The following is a 26944-nucleotide window of genomic DNA, read 5'->3' as shown; positions in this document are numbered from 1 at the left end:
TTGTGCAAGCTCTGTGAAATGGAGTGATCTGTTATGACTGTAAAATAAGTAATAAATTCATGGTCCATTCCACCGCCATGAGGATTGCAGGTTTTTTTTTCACATATTTATAGTCAGAAGGCCATCGATACACCAGTGTTTGCATTTACTGACTGCCTTATAGATTATTTTTCCCACAAAGATTATTACAAAATACATCACTATCAAATATCAAATAAATGACTGAATTGTAATACTGGGGGCTGAACAACTAAGACTCTTGATGATCAACTATGTTTGCCAAGGAAAGTGAACACTGGATAATCATTATTGATGACAGGTATATGAAGCAATACATTGTGCCCATTTAACTGAATGGGTCATCCACAGTTGGAGACACCCAGCTATACAGTCATCCACTTGTTAATAGGGTTGTCAGATTAAGAACATTTATGGTCAAATGTTCCAGAGGTAATTCAGAGCCAAAAGCAAATAATAGATTAAAAAGATTAACCCTATGCTAAATTGAGACAAACATAATACCACCAGCTGATCTAAGCACCCATGCCCAAAGCAATGAAAATTTTGGACATGCTTCTATGACCTATCAAAAGTTTTGTTGTAGAAGCACTTTAAAGGAGTTGTCTGGTGAAAAATAGCTTATCCCCTATCCAAGGATAGGGGAAAGGTTATAGATTGCAGGGGGGTCCGACCCCCGTGATCTCGGCAGCTGGCTGGAAGGGGGCATGCCAATCCCCGCACGGAGTGCCAGCTGACATGCCCCTCCAGATACACCATGGAGATACATGGAGGGGGAGTCCCAGATGCGGCTTCCTGCGGGGGTCGGAAGTCCGCTTACGGCAAACTGCCGGGTCCCAGCGCCCAGACACCCTGCGATCTATAACTTGTCATGTTATTTTTCACTAGCTTACTCTTTTAATTAGAACTGTGTAATATATGAGCCCTTGTTCTGGAGTCCCACCACAGGTTATGGTTATTCACTTGAGGGCCTCAGACGCAACATCTTCTTTTATTTTGGCAAGGGATGTAACAAAGACTGTCCAAAGCTTTCAATCTCATCACATCTATTTGCCGACATGAGGATTTCTCTAAATGGGGCAAAATGAATAAAGATAATGTAGAACCGTATCACCATATGGAACTAGTATATCGTTTATCTTACTACTTACTGTAGGATTCAATGAAGGACCATTTCCACACTGCATTGGCAGTGCCTGTTTACCATATGAATCAGGAGAGCTCTCCGCATAAACATATTCATAGACTTCCATTACTCTATTCAGACGGATGTTAATGTTATTACATTGGGGAATTCCTCCAATATGTATCTATGATGGACACTGGATGTATGAGTTTTGCTGTTAAAAAGTTTTGGTTCAAAATAACTCTTTAGCTAGACAACCTTAGCATAATTTTATTAAACTATGCTTCCAAACTGGACTATAAACCTTAAATCTGAGCCAATGCTTTTTATGTGGTTGTAAATCTGTCAGGAGCGATATATCTTAGAAATAGAAATCTAAACATTTTCACTATATCATCCAAGTTTTATCACTGAGTCTCCAGACCTATTAATGTGTTTTTTTTCTGTCTATATTTCCTTTTTATTGTGTATATGTTGGTCATTTTATGATTTACTATAGAAAAAGAAGAATTGCATATTGAAATATATTACCTCATTCTATGGAATACAGAGTTGAATAGTTTGTGTGTACTCCAGCAGCATATATACTGTGAATATCTTCTGTTTTATCTGTAGCTGTAGTCGTTATGAAAATATGTATATATATATATATATATATATATATATATATATATATATATATATGTATATTGCAGCGGCAGGTGGTGTGGATCAGCTGTACCTGAAGTGGATGATGGAGTGAGCAATGCCAGGGGGTGTGTCATGACACCGTGGTACTTAAGGACACCCTGGTACCCTGGTACTTAAGGACCCATGACGCACGCGTAGGTCATGGAGAATTCCGGCCCCTGCCGCGTGCCGGGCGGGGATTAGACCGGGATGCCTGCTGAAATCATTCAGCAGGCATCCCGTGCAAACGCTCAGGGGGGTCATCAGACCCCACCATGTCGGCGATCGTGGCAAATCGCAAGTGAATTCACCCTTGCGATTTGCGCGATTTCGGGTCATTACGGGTCTATGGTGACCCAGTGACTCGGAATATAAGGGGGATCACGGTTGCCTAAGACACCCACGATCCCCCTGAAGGGATAGGAGTGAGGTGGCAGGGGTGCCACCCCTCCTATCCCTGCTATTGGTGGTCTAGACGCGACCACCAATAGCAGATCGGGGACGGGGGGGGTTAACTTTCGTTTTCCCCATCTTGCCCACCCACAATAGGTGGGGCAGGACGGGGAAACGACGGGGACTGGCGCCAGAGTCCACTTACCCATCCGGGCGGGCGTCGGAGGCAGCGGGCGACGGAAATCGGCGGGCGGTGATGTCGTGCGGCTGGATCCAATGGAAGCCGGTGAGTTGCCTAGCAACATCTGGAGAGTACAGTTAGAGACCACTATATAGTGGTCCCTAAACTGTAGCCCTCCAGATCTTGCAAAACAACAACTCCTAGCATGCCCAAACAGCTGTTTGCTGTCTGGGCATGCTGGGATTTGTAGTTTTACAACAGCTGGAGGACCACCGTTTGGAGATCACTGTGGCCCTCCAGATGTTGCAAAATTGCAAATCCCAGCATGCCCAAACAGCAAACAGCTGTCTCGGCATGCTGGGAGTTGTAGTTGAGTACCTCCAGCTATTGCATAACTGCATCTCCCAGCATGCCCTTTGGCGATCAGTACATGCTCGGAGTTGTAGTTTTGCAACAGCTGGAGGCACACTGGTTGGAAAATACTGAGTTAGGTAACAGAACCTAACTGAAGGTTTTCCAACCAGTGTGCCTCCAGCTGTTGCAATAGTACAACTCCCAGCATGCACAGTCTGTCAGTACATGCTGGGAGTTGTAGTTTTGAAACAGCTGAAGGTTTGCCCCCCCCCCCCCCCATGTGAACGTACAGGGTACATTCACACGGGCAGGTTTACAGTAAGTTTCCTGCTTCAAGTTTGGGCTGCTGCAAATTTTTCGCCGCAGCGCAAACTCCTAGTGGGAAACTCACCGTAACACGCCAGTGTGAATGTACCCTAAAAACACTACACTACACTACACTAACACATAATAAAGGGTAAAACACTACATATACACCACCTTAAACTGCCCCCCCCCCCAATAAAATTTTAAAATGTATTGTGTGGCAGTGTTTTCAAAATGGAGCCTCCAGCTGTTGCAAAACAACAACTCCCAGCATTTCTGGACAGCCACTGACTGTCCAGGCATGCTGGGAATTTAGCAACAGCTGGAGGCACCCTGTCTGGGAATCACTGGCGTAGAATACCCCTATGTCCACCCCTATGCAATACCTAATTTAGTCCTCAAATGCGCATGGCGCTCTCTCACTTCGAAGCCCTGTCGTATTTCAAGGAAACAGTTTAGGGCCAAATATGGGGTATTTCCGTACTCAGGAGAAATTGCACTACAAATTTTGGGGGGCTTTTTCTCCTTTTACCCCTTATTGAAAGGAAAAGTTGGGGGCTACACCAGCTTGTTAGTGTAAAAAAAGAAAAAAAATTTACACTGACATGCTGGTGTTGCCCCATACTTTTTATTTTCACAAGTGTTAAAAGGAAAAAAAGACCCCCAAAATTTGTAACGCAATTTCTCCTGAGTACGGAAATACCCCAGATGTGGGCATAAAATGCTCTGCGGGCGCACAACAAGGCTCAGGAGAGAGAGCACACTATGTACATTTGAAGCCTAAATTGGTGATCTGCACAGGGGTGGCTGATTTTACAGCGGTTCTGCCATAAACGCAAAAAAAGAAATACCCACATGTGACCCAATTTTGGAAACTACATCCCTCGCGGAATGTAACAAGGGGTATAGTGAGCCTTAACACCCCACAGGTGTTTAATGAAAATTCTGGATGGAAAAATGAAAAAGAACATTTTTTTTTCACTAAAATGCTGGTGTTACCCTAAATTTTTCATTTTCACAAGGAAAAATAGGAAAAAAAGCCCCCCAAAATTTATAACCCCATTTCTTATGAGTAAGAACATACCCCATATGTGGATGTAAAGTGCTCTGCTGGCGCACTACAATGCTCAGAAGAAATGGAGCACCATTGGGATTTTGAAGAAAATTTGTCCGGAATTGAAGGCCACGTGTGTTTACAAAGCCCCCATAGAGCCAGAACAATGGACCCCTCCACATGTGACCCCATTTTGGAAACTACACCCCTCATGTAATATAATAAGGGGTACAGTGAGCATTTATGCCCCACAGGTGTCTGACAGATTTTTGGAACAGTGGTCTGTGAAAATGAAAAATGTAATTTTTCATTTGCACAGCCCACTGTTCCAAAGATCTGTCAATTGCCAGTGGGGTATAAATACTCACTGCCCCCTTTATTAAATTCTGTGAGGGGTGTAGTTTTAAAAATGGGGTCAAAATGGGGGGGGGGTTCCCCTGTTCTGGCACCATGGAGGGCTTTGTAAACACACATGGCCCCCGACTTCTATTCCAAACGAATTCTGTCTCCAAAAGCTCGATGGGGCTCCTCCTCTTCCGAGCATTGTAGTGCGCCAGCAGAGCACTTGACGTCCACACATTGGGTATTTCCATACTCAGAAGAGATGGGGTTACAAATTTTGGGGGTCATTTTCTCTTATTACCCCTTGTAAAAATGTAAAATTTGGGGGAAAACCAGCATTTTAGTGAAAATTTTTTTTTTTATTTACACATCCGACTTTAACAAAAAGTCGTCAAACACCTGTGAAGTGTTAAGGCTCACTGTACCCCTTGTTGCGTTCCTTGAGGGGTTTAGTTTCCAAAATAGTATGCCATGTGTTTGTTTTTTTTTTTTTTGCTGTCCTGGCACCATAGGGGCTTTGTAAATGCGACATGCCCTCCAAAAACCATTTTAGCAAAATTCGCTTTTCAAAAGCCAAATGTGACTCCTTCTCTTCTGAGCATTGCAGTGCGCCAGCAGAGCACTTGACGTCCACACATGGGGTATTTCCATATTTAGAAGAGATGGGGTTACAAATTTTGGGGGGCATTTTGTCCTATTATCCCTTGTAAAAATTTAAAATTTGAAGGAAAACTAGCATTTTAGTGAAAAAAAAATCATTTACACGTCCAACTTTAACGAAAAGTCATCAAATACCTGTGGGGTGTTAAGGCTCACTTGACCCCTTGTTACGTGCCTTGAGGGGTGTATTTTCCAAAATAGTATGCCATGTGTTTTTTTTTTTGCTGTTCTGGCACCATAGGGGCTTCCTAAATGTGACATGGCCCACAAAAACCATTTCAGAAAAACTCACTCTCCAAAATCCCACTGTTGCTCCTTCCCTTCTGAGCCCTCTAGTGAACTCGCCGAACACTTGACATACACATATGAGGTTTTTCTTTACTCGAGAGAAATTGGGTTACACATTTTAGGAAGATTTCTCTCCTTTTACCCCTTGTAAAAATTCAAAAACTGGGTCTACAAGAACATGCCAGTGTAAAGAATGAAGATTTTTAATTTTCTCCATCAAATTGCTGCTATTCCTGTGAAACACCTAAAGGGTTAACAAACCTTTTGAATATGATTTTGAATACTTTGAGGGGTGTAGTTTTTATAATGGGGTAATTTGTGGGGTATGTTTAATAAGAAGGCCCTTCAAATCCACTTCAAAACAGAACTGGTCCCTGAAAAATTTCGATTTTTAAAATTTTGTGAAAAATTGGAAAATTGCTGCTATACTTTGTAAAAACATGTCAACTTCATGATGCAATCATAAAGTAGACATGTTGTATATGTGAATCAATATGTAATTTATTTGGAATATTAATTTTCCTCATAAGCAGAAAGCTTCAAAGTTTAAAAAAAATGCAAAATTTTCAATTTTTTCATCAAATTTTGGAATTTTTCACCAAGAAACGATGCAAGTATCGACAAAATTTTACCACTAACATAAAGTAGAACATGTCACGAAAAAACTATTTCGGAATCAGAATGAAAGGTAAAAGCACCCCAGAGTTATGAATGCTTAAAGTGACAGTGGTCAGATGTGCAAAAAATGGCCAGGTCCTACAGTGAAAATTGGCTGGGTCCTTAAGGGGTTAAAGGGGTACTCCGGTGGAAAACTTTTTTTTTTTTTTTTTTATTAACTGGTGCCAGGAAGCTAAACAGATTTGTAAATTAGGTAGCAAAAATATTTACCCAAAAACCTCAAGGAGAATGTAATGGATTTATGATAATTAATAGAACAGACCGTGCTTCAATTAAAAGTTGTATTTATTACAATATTACATTAATAATAAAAATAGTAGTAATATTAAGAAGATCCCCTCACAGGGCCCTATGGGGGGGGGGGGGGGGGAATCGTAATGTACAATAAAAAATTTATAAAATAATTACTGATGCCACTAATGTGCGTTCACTTGGTAGATATAGATATATCTGACAATGAATGGTTCACTATAAAATTATACAAATAACAGGTGGTATATAGTAATGTATCAAGATTATTTCTCAATAAGAATCAATGGCAGTTAATAAGAAACAATGTTACAGTATTGTCCTCTAGTTTAACCCCTTAAGGACTCAGGGTTTTTCAGTTTTTGCACTTTCGTTTTTTCCTCCTTACCTTTTAAAAATCATAACCCTTTCAATTTTCCACCTAAAAATCCATATTATGGCTTATTTTTTGCATCGCCAATTCTACTTGGCAGTGACATTAGTTATTTTACCCAAAAATGCACGGCGAAACGGAAAAAAAATCATTGTGCGACAAAATCGAAGAAAAAACGCCATTTTGTAACTTTTGGGGGCTTCCGTTTCAACGCAGTGCATATTTCGGTAAAAATTACACCTTATCATTATTCTGTAGGTCTATACGGTGAAAATGATACCCTACTTATATAGGTTTGATTTTGTCGTACTTCTGAAAAAAATCATAACTACATGCAGGAAAATTTTAAAGTTTAAAAATGTCATCTTCTGACCCCTATAACTTTTTATTTTTTCCACGTACAGGGTGGTATGAGGTCTAATTTTTTGCGCCGTGATCTGAAGTTTTTATCGGTATGATTTTTGTTTTGATCGGAATTTTTGATCACTTTTTATTCATTTTTTAATGGTATAAAAAGTGACCAAAATACGCTTTTTTGGACTTTGGAATTTTTTTGCGCGTACGCCATTGACCGTGCAGTTTAATTAATGATATATTTTTATAGTTGGGACATTTATGCACGCGGCGATACCACATATGTTTATTTATTTTTTTTTTTACACTGTTTTATTTTTTTTATGGGAAAAGGGGGGTGATTCAAACTTTTATTAACACGCCTGTAATCAGTGTTATCACGCCTGTAATCAGTGCTATCGGCGCTTGACTGCTCCTGCCTGGATCTCAGGCACGAAGCAGTCATTCACCGATCGGACACCGGGGAGGCAGGTAAGGGCCCTCCCGGTGTCCTGTCAGCTGTTCGGGACGCCGCGATTTTACCGCGGCGGTCCCGAACAGCCCGACTGAGCAGCCGGGTCACTTTCACTTTCACTTTAGAAGCGGCGGTCAGCTTTGACCACCGCTTCTAAAGGGTTAATACCGCACATCGCCGCAATCGGCGATGTGTGGTATTAACCGCGGGTCCCGGCCGTTGATGAGCGCCGGGACCGACGCGATATGATGCGGGATTGCGGCGCGATCCCGCTTCATATCGCGGGAGCCGGCGCAGGATAGTTCCAGCAGAGTAAATGAAAGTCTATAGGCTGTGAGCGCTGATAGTTTTCTGCGCTGGCAAGCGCTGACTAAAGATATGGACATTGGATGTTGCCGGTGGTGATGGCAGCTGCTCCGAACGGCAACGGACCTATTGTATATGCTGCCCGTCTGTATGCACAGGGGTTATAACAGCGCTTACGGTGTAAAGGTTATGCGCTCACCGGTAATCTGATGTCGATCAGTCCACGTTCATGCCCGGTCTGATAGAAAGCTGTTTGCCGGTTCTCCAATACACTGCAGCGTCTCAGCCTCGTGGAATCAGCGTGTGACATCACTGGATACTCTGTTGTAACAGCGGCTTCACTGGAATAGCGATGGAGCAGGAGCCATAAATGATAGCCGCATATGGATCATCTGAGAGGTAACTGCAACTGCCTGATTAGGTGTTGGAACGAAAAACCACACATAAAGGTGGCATCAATCACCTAGACGCGTTTCAGGGTACTTGAATGGCGACCCTTTCTTCAGTAGGAATATATGTCTCTAAAAGTCAACTGCCTTTTTATTTAGCACGGTGTCAAATTGGTGAAGAAACTTGGAAAACATGTTATGGATTAGATTAAGTCTGGCAAAATAGGAAAATGTTCACACTCAATAGGACTAGAACACTGACTATTGGCTCAAATGGTTACAGAGAATACATATGTTAAACATAGGAAAAATAAATATCAGTACAATAAATGGATAGAAAATGCAAATAAATAGTAAATACACCAAATGAATTATTTTTTTCATTTTTATATTTTATTTTATTTTTTATTTATTATTTTCATCATATTTTTCATCATTTTTAATTTTTATCATTATTTAGTTTATTCCATCCATTTTTTAGCTATATTTATTTTTCACTTATTGTTATTTTTATTTTCATTCTTATTTTTATTTTCATTTTTATCCTTTGCATTACTACTTCTCATTTTTATTTATTAATTTCTATTCTTTTGGTGTATTTACTATTTATTTGCATTTTCTATCCATTTATTGTACTGATATTTATTTTTCCTATGTTTAACATATGTATTCTCTGTAACCATTTGAGCCAATAGTCAGTGTTCTAGTCCTATTGAGTGTGAACATTTTCCTATTTTGCCAGACTTAATCTAATCCATGACATGTTTTCCAAGGTTCTTCACCAATATGACACCGTGCTAAGTAAAAAGGCAATTGACTTTTAGAGACATATATTCCTACTGAAGAAAGGTTCGACATTCAAGTACCCTGAAACGCGTCTAGGTGATTGATGCCACCTATATGTGCGGTTTTTCGTTCCAACACCTAATCAGGCAGTTGCAGTTACCTCTCAGATGATCCATATGCGGCTATCATTTATGGCTCCTGCTCCATCGTTATGCCAGTGAAGCCGCTGTTACAACAGAGAATCCAGTGACATCACACGCTGATTCCACGAGGCTGAGACGCTGCAGTGCATTGGAGAACCGGCAAACAGCTTTCTATCAGACCGGGCATGAACGTTGACTGATCGACATCAGATTACCGGTGAGCGCATAACCTTTACACCGTAAGCGCTGTAATAACTCCTGTGCATACAGACGGGCAGCATATACAATAGGTCCGTTGCTGTTCGGACCAGCTGCCATCACCACCGGCAACATACAATCTCCATATCTTTAGTCAGCGCTCACAGCCTATAGACTTTCATTTACTCTGCTGGAACTATTATTATTGCTTTGTTCAGAGGATACCGCAACTCTGCCACACTTCTTATACTAGAGGACAATACTGTAACATTGTTTCTTATTAACTGCCATTGATTCTTATTGAGAAATAATCTTGCTACATTACGATATACCACCTGTTATTTGTATCATTTTATAGTGAACCATTCATTGTCAGATATATCTATATCTACCAAGTGAACGCACATTAGTGGCATCAGTAATTATTTTATCAATTTTTTATTGTACATTTAGATCCCCCCATAGGCCCATGTGCGGGGATTTTCTTAATATTACTACTATTTTTATTATTAATGTGATATTGTAATAAATACAACTGTTAATTGAAGCACGGTCTGTTCTATTAATTATCATAAATTCATACACTCTCCTTGAGGTTTTGGGTAAATATTTTTGCTACTGAATTCTTTCTTTATACACCTAGGGTATAGGTGCTCACCCAATTTAACCTCGGACTAGTGTACTAATTGTGAGCTGCACTTACCTTTTTCTTTTTTAAGATTTGTAAATTACTTCTATTAAAAAATCTTACTCCTTACAGTATTTATTAGCTGCTGAATACTACAGTGGAAATTAGCATATGCGAATTTTCGTATATGCGAAAATTCGCACGCCAGTCTCACACAATAGTATTAGAGCCTTCTTTACACCACATAAGCTGGAAGCAGAGAGGGATGATCACTGTGATGTGTACTGTGAAAAAAAAAAAACGAATATTCGTAATTACGAATATCTAGCGCTATATTCGCGAATATTCGTGAATTCGCGAATATGCGATATTCGCGAATAAAATTCGAATTGCGAATATTCGTGAGCAACACTACTGCTGACATCATGAGCACAGTGCTCTCTGATAACATCTCTGTCCATTTTAGGAACTGCCCAGAACAGCATATGTTTGCTATGGGGATTTTCTCCTACTCTGGACAGTTCCTAAAATGGACAGAGATGTCAGCAGAGAGCACTGTGCTCATGATGTCAGCAGACAGCTCTATGTTTCAAACGGAAAAGAATTTCCACTGTAGTATTCAGCAGCTAATAAGTACAGGAAGGATTAAGATTTTTTTATAGAAATACTTTACAAATCTGTTTAGCTTTCTGGCACCAGTTGATTTAAAAAAAAAAAAAAAGGTTTTCACTGGACTTTAAGTCAAGCAAAAAAGTAAGTGGAGTAAAGTTCTACAGTGTTACCTCTCATGAAGATCCTTGTTCAGTTACACCAAGCGAGTGTATCACAGAGAGCTATGTACATATACAGAGACGTGTAACAGTTGCATTTGAAATAGATTGTTGTGGGTTCTACTGAGGAAATTTGGGTTACATCACTCCACCAAGTGACACATAAGGGATTACTACCCTCATCAATAACCCACATTACCACTCCCCTAGACCACCACATAAGAGACACCACACAAGACCTGCTGTTCTGGAGATACTATGACCTAGTCATCTAGCAATCACAATTTGGCCCAAATTTGCTAAGATCCTTGTATTTGCCCATTTGTCCTGTTCACTTGTTATCTAATATCATCCAACCCCTGGACTAGTAACTTTCTTGTTTTTTATACAATTGGATAGAAACTGGAACTGTTGTAAGCTCCATTATAAAAAGATGTTCACTTCACCTGTCAGTCGTATGAATGTTCTGGCGAATTGAAAATATTTCCATCATTATGCATTGGAACATAAACTATTACGCTGAAATGGTACATTATTCAGAACACATAAAACATTTAGTTTGATGTTTTATTTTATTGCCTGCAGGTGTTATAGTCTACTCAGCTGTATATGTGATAGAGGCAGCTGCTTAAAGTGATTTACTGACTGCATGCAATAGTGATCCCTGTAGGATACAGCAGTGCTCTTATTATTAGGGAAACCATGCTGAGGAATAAATATGCAAACTCATTGAATATCACATTTGACTCAATTTCAAATATTTTAAAACCTAATACGATTCAGAAGAAATAATCTCCCTCCCAGTAACAATATAAATAACTAATGTCAAAACATCTGAAAGAAATAGAGCCGGCACTTACGGAACTAAGCCAGGAGAGGGACGTAGAAATGCGCAAAACGGAGTACTGGCAATGTAAGCCTGTGTCGGTGGTGCTCTGCCCAATAGAACAATAGAACTTTAATAGAGGAGTAACAGAAAGAAACAACACTCACCCTTCAGGAAACTTCTTTATTCACACTGCGGTGACATCAAACGGGAAACAGGCAGGGGAGTGGGGTGGAGGACGGGGCTGCTGGCCGGCAGCCCCGTCCTCCACCCCACTCCCCCGCCTGTTACCCATTTGATGTCACCGCAGTGGGAATAAAGAAGTTTCCTGAAGGGTGAGTGTTGTTTCGTTCTGTTACTCATCTATTGAAATAAATAACTAAAGATAAATACATCCTACTTTAACAGATAAAGCTCCGTAGATATAAACCCCAAAATGAACATTTATCAGAAACATTCTAAGACGAAAACAAACATTTTATACCATAAACATAACCAAAAGCAATAGGACATACAGTACAGTCGGACTTTAGTGCTTTAAAAGGACTGTCTGGTTTAGAATACTCATTTTCATGTGAGATAACAGAGGGGAAATCCTTCTTCTCTTGGTCAGATTGGTTTCCAAGAGCTTCTCTTGAGTTTGAGGACATGTTCTGTCCTGTAATGTATAATACGGGCAACCCATTGAAATGAATGTGCCCTGTATAATGTTAAAATAATCCTCTGATGACACTGCAGTGAGGTTTAATGCATACTTCCAGGTTTCCCAATAGATTATACCTGATCGTGAGTAGAAAGTGTCCAAAATGGGCAATCCTTTTATTGGACCACCAAGGTCTACAAAGAACCTACTTTGTAGACCTTATTTCTAAAGTTCTTATTTTTACAATCACATACTGGAGATTTTGATTCTTTAAGCAGTTATCTGTTGAGTGCATGCAAGACTAGGGTATAGATGGTGTTAAAGGAATCGCATGTTCCATTCCCACATTGAGGTATGTCCTTTGCTGCAGGTATGTCTTCAGGCTATGATGCTCAGAATAACCAAAGATTGACTGCAGTAGTGCTTATATAAAAGTAGTAATATAATTAGGAATGGACCCAAGGGTAATCCCCAGGAGAATGGTTAGGATACAACAAACCAGAGAACAAGAAAGAAGCATATTCATGGTGCAAGCCAAGGATCAGAGCTAGGAAAAGAACAACAAAGAAAATAAGCAATCCCAAGGGTGAAGCAGTGACAGATCCAGAAACAAGGTCGAGGTCAGGATCAAAGGTCAAGTCAATCAGGAATAAAGACAAAATAAGCCAGAACAGGGCATAGGCCAAACAGCATGAATGGAATGACAGGATGATTCCTCTTTAATAGGCTATCAAGCCTGGTGTCATCCTCAGATGTTGTTTGCCTAAAAATCTCTTAGCCACCATGCCGCCGGAGAGAAAGTGTTGCAACAGAAGAATGAAACCAGCGCAGCAGAGGTTAAAGCATGTGGCTGTCTGCAGGAGCCACAGTCGCTAGCTGGGATGTAGTGCTGGACCCAGATGAAATGCATATAATCCAATGTGAGTCCATGAGTAATATCCCCATTCCAATAATAGTCAATGGAAATGTAGTATTATTCTCACGTAATTGTTACCGTAGTGCAAAATTTACATTAACTTATATCAATGTCTCAATGTGTTCCAATCCTGATAACTCACTAAATGTAGCATCATTTTGAATTGTTTGGACAACATGGCTGCTTTGGGTTCCTTAGATTATCTGAAAAAGATTTGCAAGTTTAGGGCAAAGGTTCATACTGATGAATTCCGGGGGTGGCCGGCTCCAAGTGAATCAGTGAATCAGTGCTCGGAGCGTGCGAACATTGCTGTTCCCATGAATGTGTTTGGATTCTGACAAAACAGTGAGGAAGATCATTTCTCTGAAATTCTGTAATGTGCACTGTGCAGAAATATCCCATTGACAACAATGGGATTCTGCCATACCAGAATTTCAAAGTGTAATTTCTAAGTGGTATTACACTCTGGAATTCCTCAGTCTGAACCTAGCCCAACTGCTAAGAAATTTTTTTACTTTTTTACTTTTTTGCAAGGGTCATATTTTCCTTTCTTATTAGGCGGCCAAGCAGCGAAGTTGCTCAGGACACCTATTGTTATAGCTCAGATTATTATTATTTTTATTATTGTTCCGCCATGGATTTCAAATGCTTATATCTGCTGCACTGTTATTCCAAAACACATGTAACTTTGCATAGTGGTAGATCCATGAGTTGTACATAACCTTATGTAATATACATAGGTCACATGATAAGGCTGCCATCTTGGTGCTTGTGGCAATTTTGCACAATATTAAAAAATCTTCTTCTCTACAACCACTAAAGCTACAGATATATAAATCGCTGTTTGTGGTGGCACTGTTGTGCAGAGTCAGTTTTGTTTATTGTAAGACTTTTTGTCACATGGTGTGGCCGCCATATTGGATTGCACAATATTCTAAAAACATCTTCTTCTCTGTAGCAGTATGTTAGCATAACGTATGATTTGGCAGTAATGTTCTTGGTAACCTCCCATACCAAAATTGTTAAAGCTGGTTCATTTGCATAATCAATATGGCCACCGCTTCTATTAAAAAATCTTAATCCTTCCAATATTAGCTTCTAAAGTTTTCTGTCTAACTGCTCAATGATGATGTCACGTCCCGGGAGCTGTGCATGATGGGAGAATATCCCCATAGGAACTGCACAGCTCCCGGGACGTGAGTCATCAGAGAGCAGTTAGACAGAAAACAACAACTCAACTTCAGAAGCTAATGACTATTGGAAGGATTAAGATTTTTTAATAGAAGTAATTTACAAATCTGTTTAACTTTCCGGAGCCAGTTGATATATAAAAAAAAGTTTTGGCCTGGAATACCCCTTTAAGTAATGTAATAGACAGACCCCTATTTTTAATATTCAGGGACTCTATGGTGACAGGGACTGTTCCCCAGGACTGGCTCATGGCAAATGTGGTGCCAATATTTAAAAAGGCAAAAAGGAATTATAGACCTGTTAGTTTAACCTCTGTTGTATGTAAATTGTTTGAGGGTCTTCTAAGAGATGCTATTTTGGAGTGTCTTGATAAAGATAAATGTATTACCCCATATCTGCATGGCTTTATGAGGGATCGGTCCTGTTAAACTAACCTGATCAGCTTTTATGAGGAGGTGAGCTCCAGACTGGACCAGGGGTAATCCTGGACGTCGTATATCTGGATTTTTCCAAAGCATTTTAAACGATTCCATATAAAAGGTTGGTGCATAAAATGAGAGGGATTGGGCTGGGGGGAGAATGTGTGTAAGTGGGTAAGTAACTGGCTCAGTGATAGGAAACAGAGGGCGGTTATTAATGGTACTTATTCTGATTGGGTGACTGTTGGTCTTGGGTCCTGTTCTATTTAATATATTCATTAATGACCTTGCAGAGGGGTTGAATAGTAAAGTAGCAATCTTTGCAGATGATACTAAACTCTGTAAAGCGGTAAACACAATAGAGGACAGTGCACTGTTACAAATGGATCTGCATAGGTTGGAGGTTCAACACTGATAAATGTAAGGTAATGCATATGGGAAGGAAAAATCCGGGCTGGGATTTTGTGTTAAATGGGAGAACACTTGGTATGACTGACGTGGAAAAGGACTTGGGAGTCTTAGTTAACAGTAAATTTAGCTGCAGTGACCAGTGTCAGACAGCTGCTGCCAAGGCAAATAAAATCATCGGGTGCATCAATAGGGGCATAGATGCCAATGACAAGGAAATAATTTTTCCGCTGTACAAATCACTAGTCAGACCACACATAGAATACTGTGTACAGTACTGGGCACCAGTGTACAAGAAATATATAGTGGACCTGGAGAGGGTTCAAAGACGGGCAACCAGAGTAATACGGGGGATGGTAGGACTGCAGTACCTAGAAAGATTATCAGAATTAGTGTTATTTAGTTTAGAAAAAAGAAGGCTTAGGGGCGACCTAATAACCATGTTTAAATATATCAGGGGACCGTACAGAGATCTCTCCCAAGATCTATTTATACCCAGGACTGTATCTATAACAAGGGGGCATCCTCTACGTCTTGAGGAAAGAAGGTTTCTACACCAGTACAGATGGGGGTTCTTTACTGTAAGAGCAGTGAGACTGTGGAATTCTCTGCCTGAGGAGCTGGTCATGGTGAACTCTGTAAAAGAATTATGTATACTAGATTTATAGGGACAGAACGTTGATCCAGGGATTTATTCTGCCATATTTGGAGTCAGGAAGGAATTTTTTCCTCTAGTATGAGGGTTTTTTGCCTTCCTCTGGATATACTCAACTCAGTAGGGACTTATTAGGGTTATAGGTTGAACTTGATGGACTCTGGTCTTTTTTAAACCTTATGAACTATTTTACTATGTTACTATATATAGTTTTCTCTAAAATTACTGGTCAGAGCAATGTGAAAATTAACACACATGTGCGTGATCACGTCCTGTACCACTCTTGGTCACCAGATTTGGCAGCCATATTGGATTGAGCAATATTCTGCAAACATAGTTATCTCTAAAATTACTTGTCAGAATCATGCAAAAAATTAGAACACGTTTGTCATTACTTTCTGTACCACAATTGATCACCAGATTTGGCGACCCTATTGGATTGCACAATATTCTGCAAACATAGTTTTCTCTAAAATAACTGGACAGAACATTGTGAAAATTAGCACACATGTCCACGATCACCTTCTACACCATCAGGGGTCCCAGCAATCGTATGCTATACCCCAGATGTGCAGCTTGGCCACCTGTATTGCTGCTTGCAGCTATATTTTGTAACTAGTTTTGTACATTTTTGGCTGCACCAGAATTCAGTCCAGTCATTGCCAGAATGAATTAACCTTTCCATTCAATACACAAGGACTGGCAGAAATTGGATTTTGATAATCCTGTCTCAGTTTAATCTTCCAATTTATAGAAGAATATGGAAGAGACATTTTCCAGCATTATCTGATGAATAAGTGAATTGTATCGATACTCCAGACAGCGAGCATTTAGTGCTTCCCCTATCAGAACTGCCAGAAACGCATCATATAATTTGTCACTTCTTGTGAAGCTTGTCCAGCTTGTCTTATTACTGTTCTGTCTACATACGGTAGTATGTTATGCTTAAGAATAAAAGTCCGAAGGCAGCAACAATGGCTTACTAGAAGTACAAGGAAGACCTAATACACCTGTACAAAACAACAGTTGTAGTTTTGGAACAACTGAAGGCACCCTGGTTGGAAAACACTGCCATACACTGTAGCCATCATTGGAAAAAAAAACCTCTAAACCTACAGTACCCTCAAATCCAATTTAAATCAATTCAAAAGAAGTATTATATACAAATAAATATAGTATATTTATGAACTGAAGTGTCTAAATTGTAATAACCAGTTTTATAAATGGCACATGGTAGATGGGGACCTGTTGCAGGATTTGCATTTTGACCCAGGAGATTTACCCTATGATATAGTAAGTCCATCAAGAACAAAGAAAGCATAGTAGGTGTTACTTCTTCTGCACTCTGGCCGGACATGCCGTCCGTGAGAGCTGTCTGTCTGTGTCCCTGCTGTCGGCGGGGCTGAGATTCGCATCACGGGACGCACCGCATGCCAGTCTCAGCCCGTCACTCACCGTCCTCAGTGTCTGCGTCCTTGTGTCCCTGCAGCCCCGGCGCACTTGCCTCCACCTCCTAGGGTGCGCGTGTGCCAGAGCTCTTTCTCTTAAAGGGCCAGTGCCCAATTAATTAAAGTGCTTGCACCTGTCTCTGCTCCATAAGTATCTAATCCTCCCTGCTTTCTCTGTCGGATCTTTGGTAGTCTATGCCATTGTGAAGTCCTGTGTCCCAGTTACTGTGTCTCTGTTCCTAGCTTCCGTCCTATCCTGTACCCGTGTTCCTGCCCTGACCTTCTGCCATTCCGCCATGTCCTGCCAGTCTCCTTCTGTGACGCGCCACCCCCGTCCCAGCTACCTGTGTGGATGAGTCGTGCCAGGGGTAGTGACCTGGGTGCCACCTGCCCCAGCAAGACCATCCCACTTTGCGGCAGGCTCTGGTGAATACCAGTGGCACCTTAGACTCCGCTCCCTGGCATGGCTCAAGTCTCAATCCACACAGGCCTGGATGATCCAACACCTGCCGTGACTCCTAACAGTAGAAAACTCACCAAAATATCTTCAGAACTTCTTCTTTATTGTATACTTATATAACGAATACAAGGGGAGACGGCTTCAGGCTAGAAGAAGCACGAGTCTTGTGCAAAACGGCTGCTGTCGCCACCTAGCTGTACCCCCGTATGTGCATCTCCCCTTGTATTCCTTATGTGAGTATACAATAAAGAAGAAGTTCTGAAGATATTTTGGTGAGTTTCTATGTTCTTGATGTGATACTCAATTTTCAAGAGTCAGAGCACCACCGATCCTTCTATCAGCAGTAATCCCTGTTTCCTTGTCCACATTGCCAAGCTTCACCGGCTTAGTAGTGCCGAGATATCTTCTACTTGTATATATTGAGATATAGTAGGCCATTGCATACTGTAGCTGCATAACCGCTCCCTCCATGGTACACAGAGTCTTGCTTTTAGTTTAAAACTTACATAGAGATATCCTTCATAATAAAGAACTAGAAAGACTTCTTACTTTAGAACACCATTATCTAGGCAGTGAGTTCACGAGACTTCTGAAAGACGATAGAAAATTTGAAATGACAAGATGGTGTCTCCACAGATCAGGCTTGTTTTCTCAGCATTTGAAGTTCTATCAACACCATGGACTCTTTCCTTGTTCTTCAAACAATCACTGAAAAATGTTTGCAGTGTGGCTGGGGTATTATCTTGCTGAAAGAGGACACTGTCATTTGGGAATCCTGCTGACATGAAGGAGGGGAGATTGGCTTGTACAATGTTTAGGTACTGTAGGGGGTAAGTGTTAAATAACATCCATATAAATACGTGGGCACATGGTCTCCCAGCAGAACATTGCCCAGAGCATTACATTGACTCCCCTGGCTTGCATTCTTCACATTCTTGCATCCTAGTGCCATTGCTTGCCCTTCATTTATCAGTCCAGACCACCTTCTTCTATTGCTTAGCTGTTTAGTATTAATGCTAGTATCCCCATTGTAAGCTTGATCAGCACTCTAACTGGTAGGTGACTGCGTGGCTTATAGAAAACAAGCTATGATGCCCTGCATGTTCGGACTCCTTTCTCTTATTTTCACTATTAACATTTTCAGAAATTTGTGCTCCAGTATCTCTTTTGTGGGATCATATCAGAGGGGTTAGCCGTCACTCACCAAACACATCAATAAGCCTTAGACACCCTTTAGCCTGTTCTGTTCACTGACTGTCCTTCCATGAACCATGTTTGGTAAGTACTAACCAGTACTTGCCAGAATTACCCTGAAGACCTAAAATTTTGGAGATACTCTGACCCAGTCATCTCGCTAACAAAATGTGGTCCTTGTAAAAGTCATGTTTTCTGCTTCCAAAAAAACAGCTACCTAATATATCCCTCCCAGCGACCTAATATATCCCACAAGATAATCCATGTTCTTCACCAGTTAGTGGTTTAATGTTGTATGGCTGGTAGGCATATGGTCAGGTGTACAATGATCTGAATAAATTAACCAAATGTCTAACAATTTCTCCCACAGGACCATTTTTCTGTAAGATGGTTCCATTTATCCAAACTACGGCAGTGGTGGCCAGTACACTGACCATGACGTGTATCGCAGTAGAGAGGTACCAAGGGATTGTCCATCCATTGAAAATGAAGAGGCAGTACACCAACCGGAGGGCCTACAAGATGCTTGGTAAGTATTAGGTGGGACTGATACTAACTTTATCCTTTCTTCTTCTATTTTCTTTTACATTAATTACATTGGTGTAATGTTCTTTTGTTTCCAGTTGGGCACATTATCATTGAACAGGTTTTTGTAGACATATAAATGTCCTGCTTAGTGCACTTGTCAGTACGGTACAGACAGTGAATTAAAGTGACACAATGTTACCTAGATCAACATCCTGATAGCTCAATCTACTGGCACAGCTCGAGGAAGGTTATTTTGTGTCCTTCCAATATTTTACCACTCCATACATAAGATTACCAAAAGTTATCATGTGTCATCACCCTTATCATGTGTTCATATTGGCTTATACTGTATAAATTACTGCCTTTTATACACCTTTTACCCTTCCTCTTTTTAGGGTTTGTATGGACTATCGCTATTGTTGTAGGTTCTCCAATGCTCCATGTGCAGACATTAGAGGTAAGCCACAAGCTTATTGGTGGTGCAAGTACACTTTATTAGTGCATTGGATATAAAACAATTTGTGGCTATGTAGACAGAACTAGTTGGGTAACTATATATATATATATATATATATCATTGTGCTTCACATATTATCTTCTGTTTTGACTTTGCAGGTGAAATATGATTTGCTGTACAACTTGTACCATGTATGTTGCCTTGAGTCGTGGAGCGATACTACCCTGCGCAGAGCTTATGCCATATTTATCCTTGTGGCCTTGTTCTTAGTGCCGCTTGCAGCCATGCTTCTGCTGTATTCCCGTATCGGGTATGTGCTATGGATTAAGAAGCGCATTGGAGACTGTTCTGTGCTGAATACTTTGAGCCGTAATGAGATGGCAAAAATCACCAGGTATAATTGTGTCCTATTATAATGGAGCCTGATTGCCTGAGGAAGCTTGATTGTTCTTACTATTTAATACACTTACAATTGTCTTTGAACTATTTCAGTGCTTATAAGATCTTGAGAAAGCCTTGAAGATTAAAACTTTTTATCATTTAAACAATTCCCGGCTAATGACTTTTGGCTGCCCCAATTTACCCTTGAGATTTTTCTCTTCCACTTCTTCTGTGCTACATCTGGATAATGTCAGGATATTGGCAGCTTCATTTAATGAATGGTGACAGGAAAATGACCACATAGATCATACAGTATATATTAAAGGGCTAAACTAACCATGAAGAAAGATTAAAAAAATAATAATGTTTCTCCTAGTATTTATGTGAGGCCATAAGAACTAACTATGTGAGGCCATAAGAACTATAATTTATTAGTCTTCACCATTCTACCACATGTTCCATTGACCGAAATTAGTGATTACTTTAACTTTAACCACTTTAACCACTTCCCTCTCTAATAATACTGTATCTGTCAATGTGTCCCAAGTAAAAAGTCTTTAGGAAAGAGATTTAGAAGCATGTTCAGTCTCATAAAGGTGAAATTTCCCAATGGTATAGGGAATTTCCCAAGTACAAACAAACAACTCCAAAATATCCTGGCATATGCAAGTTAAGATGAATGGCACTCACCAGATTCCAGATGTGAAGGTAAGATTTATTCAATGAAAGTACACGGATACATACATGGCAAAGGGAGAGCATGGACGCCCTCCACGCCGGCGTGGACGGCGTCCTTGCTCTCCCTTTGCCATGTATGTATCTGTGCACTTTCATTGAATAAATCTTACCTTCACATCTGGAATCTGGTGAGTGCCATTCATCTTCTTTTGCATATGCCAGTGACTGTTCTCTTGTGGATTTGAGCACGCCAGAATTTTAAGGCTGTGGACTGGTATCTGGTTATTTTAAGAGGGGGGATTGTTACATGCAAGCCGTGGTGACACATAGTGCTGAGCGCTGTCTCTTTAAACAGAACTCCAAAAGACCCCCTCTTTAAGAAGATCACCCTCTTATCCAGACCAGATTTATAGTGGCAGTTTTCTTTGAAAAGACCACCGTTACTTTTAAATGCAATTTTGAGTTGTCTTCTCAAAGAGGCTGTACTGTATAATGGTATATTTAAAAACAATTAAAATTTTGTATATGTCAGCAAACCAGAAGGACAGGATACCAAGCTATACCACAGAGTGCCCCACCAGATCCATTTTAGTGGGCCAAACATTGTCCAAAAGTAAACTAACTTCAGTGCCTTATACAGTGGTCCCTCAACATACAATTTTAAAGGGGTATTCCAGGATTTTTTTTTATCTGACTATGCTACAGGGGCTGTAAAGTTAGTGTAGTTCATAACATAGTGTCTGTACCTGTGTGTGACGGTTTTCTCAAAATTCTTCTGTGATTTTCACCAAAATAAAATTACTGTTGTCTCGGATTTTTCCCTGCTTACAATGCGGCCGAGACCTGACTCACTAGTCAGCTGATGACAGGGAGCCTGTCTGCTTCAATGGGTGGAGGGATCAATCTGCAACTAATGCAACAGCTGTAGGAACCCTGATTGAAAACCACAGGGGTGGCTGATGTGTGGGAGGGAGGAAAATGGCATTGTGGGATTTGTAGTAAAAAAAACATAAGTCAAACAGGAAATACAAGTTCACAAAAAGCTAGCCACAGTGTTATGGTAATCTCACAACATAGCCATTTAGCCCCAAGACAAGCGCAGATCCTTTCTAAGCATGTCCATTACTGTCTGCCAGGTACGTACTAAAATCACCTTATGGGGGATAACCCCTTTAAGTGGCTCAGGGACCACTATTGTAGTTGAAGCTCATTGCTCTGTTCAAAACTGTTTCTTTGTTCCGAAACCCCCGAAATGTCCACCCAAAGTAAGAAAACATGAAGAATGAAGAAAAACAAGCACATGCATAGTGAAAATAAACCATGTTCTCACTTTCTAGAAGGATGGGAGCTCGCCTGCCTGTTCTGCAAAGTTGACCGTGGAATGACACTAAGCATGATGGGTGATCAGTGAGTTCCCTGCACGAGCCCTAATAATTACAACATGGTCCGTGATTGGAACTCCCTGAAAGTCGGTATGGTTGTCTCAGCAGCAGTACTATCCATTGTGTCCAGCTGAACTTTAACCCCTTAAGGACGCCTGGTGTATCCATACGCCCCCGCTTTAAAGTCCTTAAGGACTGAGGGCGTATGGATATCTATCAGCAGGAACCCTGTGCAAACCCCTGCGAGACCCCCCATGTTGTTAATTCAGACCGACGATTTGCAGCTATTACGGGTCAATCGGGTCTCTGGTGACCCGGTGACCCGGCGAAAAAGGGTGCCGCCTCACGATCACGTGATTGATCGGTCGGAACGACAGACCAATCTCGACCCTGCTGGGCGGCAATCGGGACGGGGAAGATGGTGGCGATCGGCGCCGGCGGGGGTCTCCTACCTTGCCATGGTCCGGCAGGGGGTCCCCTCGGGATCAGTGGTGTTGACAGGAGCAGCAGGATCGGTCCCGGCAGCCGGATACACCGGCGGCGGTCCCGGCGGCAGGATATAGCAGGAGGTGAGCCCCGTTCACCTCCTGCTGTTGCTTTAATAGAAAATTCCGTCGCAGCTCAAACTCCCAGTGAGAAACTCATTGTAAACCCGCCCGTGTGAATGTACCCTAAATTTTGGGGGGCTTTTTCTCCTTTGACCCCTCATGAAAAGGTAAAGTTGGGGTCTACACCAGCATGTTAGTGTAAAAACTTTTTTTTTTTACATTAACATGCTGGTGTTGCCCCATACTTATAATTTTCACAAGCGGTAAAATTTGTAACCCAATTTCTCCTGAGTACAGAACTACCCCATATGTGGGCGTAAAGTGCTCAGCGGGCGCACAACATGGCTCAGAATTGAGAGCGTGCCATGTACATTTGAGGTCTAAATTGGTCATTTGCACAGGTGTGGCTGATTTTACAGCGGTTCTGACATAAACGCAAAACAATAAATACCCAGATGTGACCCCATTTTGGAAACTACACCCCTCACGGAATGTAACAAGGGGTAAAGTGAGCCTTGACACCCCACAGGTGTTTGACAAATTACCGCTAAAGTTGGATGTGAAAATGAAAAAAACTTTTTTTTCACTAAAACGCTGATGTGTAGCTCCATTTCCTCTGAGTAAGAACATACCCCATATGTGGATGTAAAGTGCTCTGTGGGCGAACTACAATGCTCAGAAGAGAAGGAGTGCCATTGGGCTTCTGGAGAGAGAATGTGTCTGAAATTGAAGGCCATGTGTGTTTACAAAGCCCCAGTAGCGCCAGAACAGTGAACCCCCCCACATGTGACCCCATTTTGGAAACTACACCCCTCACGTATTGTAATAAGGGGTACAGTGAGCATTTACACCCCACAGGTGTCTGACAGATTTTGGAACAGTGGTCTGTGAAAATGAAAAATTAAATTTTTCATTTGCACAGCCCACTGCTCCAAAGATCTGTCAAACGCCAGTGGGGTATAAATGTTCACTGCACCCCTCATTAAATTCTGTGAGCAGTGTAGTTTCCAAAATAGAGTCACATGTGGGGGGTCCACTTTTCTGGCACCACGGGGGGCTTTGTAAACGCACATGGCCTCCCACTTTTCCAACCAAATTCTCTCACCAAAAGCTCAATGGCGCTCCTTCTCTTCTGAGCATTGTAGTTCGCCCGAATAGCACTGTACATCAACATATGAGGTATTTCCATATTCAGAAGAAATGGGGTTACAAATTTTGGGAGGCCTATTTCTCCAATTACCCCTTGTGAAAATGAAAAATTTGGGGTAAGACATGCATTTTTGTGAAAAAAAATCAAATTTTTCATTTTCACGTCCAACTTTAGCGGAAATTTGTCAAGCACCTGTGCAATGTTATGGTTCACTGTACCCCTTGTTACTTTCCTTGAAGGGTGTAGTTTCCAAAATAGTATGCAATGTGTTTTTTTTTTGCTGTTCTGACACCATAGGGACTTCCTAAATGCGACATGCCCCCAAAAACCCTTTCAGCAAAATTTGCTTTCCAAAAGCCAAATGTGACTTCTTCTCTTCTGAGCATTGTAGTGCGCCCGCAGTGCACCTGATGACCACACATGGGGTATTTCCATACTCAGAAGAGAAGGGGGAATTGCCTCCTATAACCCCTTGTAAAAATGTAAAATTTGGGGGAAAACCAGCATTTTAGTGAAAAAAAATTCATTTACACATCCAACTTTAACTAAAAGTAATCAAAAACCTGTGAGGTGTTAAGGCTCAGTGGACCCCTTGTTACGTTCCTTGAGGGGTGTAGTTTTCAAAATGGTATGCCATGTTGTTATTTTTTTGCTATTCTGGCACCATAGGGGCTTCCTAATAGGACATGCCCCCCAAAAAGCCATTTCAGAAAAACTCACTCTCCAAACTCCCATTGTCGCTCCTTCCCTTCTGAGCCCTCTACTGCACCCACTGAACACTTGACATACACATATGAGGTATTTTCTTACTCGAGAGAAATTGGGTTACAAATTTTGCGGGGCTTTTTCTCCTTTTACCCCTTTTAAATATTCAAAAACTGGGTCTACAAGAACATGCGAGTTTAAAAAATGAAGATTTAGAATTTTTCTTCTTTACCTCTCTGCTAAAGGGTTAACACACTTTCTGAATGTCATTTTGAATACTTTGGGGGTGCAGTTTTTATAATGGGGTCATTTAAGGGTCATTTCTAATATAAAGACCCTTCAAATCCACTTCAAAACTGAACTGGTCCCTGAAAAATTCAAATTTTGAAAGTTTTTTGAAAAATTGGAAAATTGCTGCTGAACTTTGAAGCCCTCTGATGTCTTCCAAAAGTAAAAACATGTCAACTTCATGATGCAAATATAAAGTAGACGTATTGTATATGTGAATCAATATATGAGTTATTTGTAATATCCATTTTCCTTACAAGCAGAGAGTTTCAAAGTTAGAAAAATGCTAAATTTTCCAAATCTACATGAAATTTGGGGATTTTTCACCAAGAAAGGATGCAAGTAACAACGAAAAATTACCACTGTGTTAAAGTAGAATATGTCACGAAAAAACACTCTTGGAATCAGAATAATTGGTAAAAGCATTCCAGAGTTATTAATGCATAAAGTGACAATGGTCAGAATTGCAAAAAAAGGCTCAGTCCCTAAGGTGAAAAAGGGCTCAGTCCTTAACCCTTTAACGATGCAGGACGTATATTTACGTCCTGCGCCGGCTCCCGCGATATGAAGCGGGGTCGCGCTGTGACCCCGCATTGCGTCGGTCCCGGCGCTCATCAACTGCCGGGACCCGCGGCTAATACCACACATCACCGATCGCGGTGATGTGCGGTATTAACCCTTTAGAAGCAGCGGTCAAAGCAGACCGCCGCTTCTTAAGCGAAAGTGAAAGTATCCCGGCTAGTCAGTCGGGCTGTTCGGGACCGCCGCGGTGAAATCGCGGCATCCCGAACAGCTTGCAGGACACCGGGAGGGCCCTTACCTGCCTCCTCGGTGTCCGATCGACGAATGACTGCTCGGTGCCTGAGATCCAGGCAGGTGCAGTCAAGCGCCGATAACGCTGATCACAGGCGTTAAATGACCTTTATTAATACTTTTTTAAAACTTTTTTTTTGCAGTGTTATAGGTCCCATAGGGACCTATAACACTGCACACACTGATCTCTCAACCTGATCTGTGATCAGGATGAGAGATCAGTGTGTGCAGTGTTATAGGTCCCTATGGGACCTATAACACTGCAAAAAAAAAGTTTAAAAAAAGTGTTAATAAAGGTCATTTAACCCCTTCCCTAATAAAAGTTTGAATCACCCCCCTTTTCCCATAAAAAAATAAAACAGTGTAAATAAAAATAAAAATAAACATATGTGGTATCGCTGCGTGTGTAAATGTCTGAACTATAAAAATATATCATTAATTAAACCGCACGGTCAATGGTGTACGCGCAAAAAAATTCCAAAGTCCAAAAAAGCTTATTTTGGTCACTTTTTATACCATTAAAAAATGAATAAAAAGTGATCAAAAAGTCTGATCAAAACAAAAATTGTACCGATAAAAACTTCAGAGGCGCAAAAAATGAGTCTTCATACCACCCTGTTTGTGGAAAATTTTAAAAGTTATAGGGGTCAGAAGATGACATTTTTAAATGTATAAATTTTCCTGTATGTAGTTATGATTTTTTCCAGAAGTACGACAAAATCAAACCTATATAAGTAGGGTATCATTTTAACTGTATGGACCTACAGAATAATGATAAGGTGTCATTTTTACCGAAATATGCACTGTGTAGAAACGGAAGCCCCCAAAAATTACAAAATGGCATTTTTTCTTCGATTTTGTCGCACAATGATTTTTTTTTCCGTTTTGTCGTGAATTTTTGGGTAAAATTACTGATGTCACTGCAAAGTAGAATTGGTGATGCAAAAAATAAGCCATAATATGAATTTTTAGGTGGAAAATTGAAAGGGTTATGATTTTTAAAAGGTAAGGAGGAAAAATCCTGAGTCCTTAAGGGGTTAAGGGGTTAAAAAAACAGGCAGGAAAGCAACACTGGTCTTGCACTTTAAGGAAAACTGCTTCACAGCTGCAAGGAGAACTACAAATCCCAGCAGGT

General features: G+C 40.9%; 1 protein-coding gene across 2 annotated transcripts in view; it reads left to right on the top strand.

Annotated features, from left to right (window-relative positions):
* QRFPR (pyroglutamylated RFamide peptide receptor) overlaps positions 1-26944 on the top strand; it is a 200176-nt gene that overhangs the window by 147520 nt on the left and 25712 nt on the right. The window contains exons 2-4 of one of the 2 annotated variants that reach the window (XM_056571440.1): positions 19250-19408; positions 19803-19864; positions 20023-20174. In XM_056571440.1, the coding sequence (XP_056427415.1) occupies positions 19250-19408; positions 19803-19864; positions 20023-20174 (373 nt within the window). Of the gene's footprint in view, positions 1-19249; positions 19409-19802; positions 19865-20022; positions 20259-26944 lie in introns of both variants that reach the window. The other variant, XM_056571439.1, reaches the window with a different exon arrangement.

This window comes from Hyla sarda, chromosome 4 (assembly GCF_029499605.1).
Source record: "Hyla sarda isolate aHylSar1 chromosome 4, aHylSar1.hap1, whole genome shotgun sequence".
NCBI lineage: Eukaryota > Metazoa > Chordata > Amphibia > Anura > Hylidae > Hyla > Hyla sarda.
Note: the sequence above shows the minus strand (reverse complement) of the source record. Positions and strands in the feature narration are given on the sequence as shown.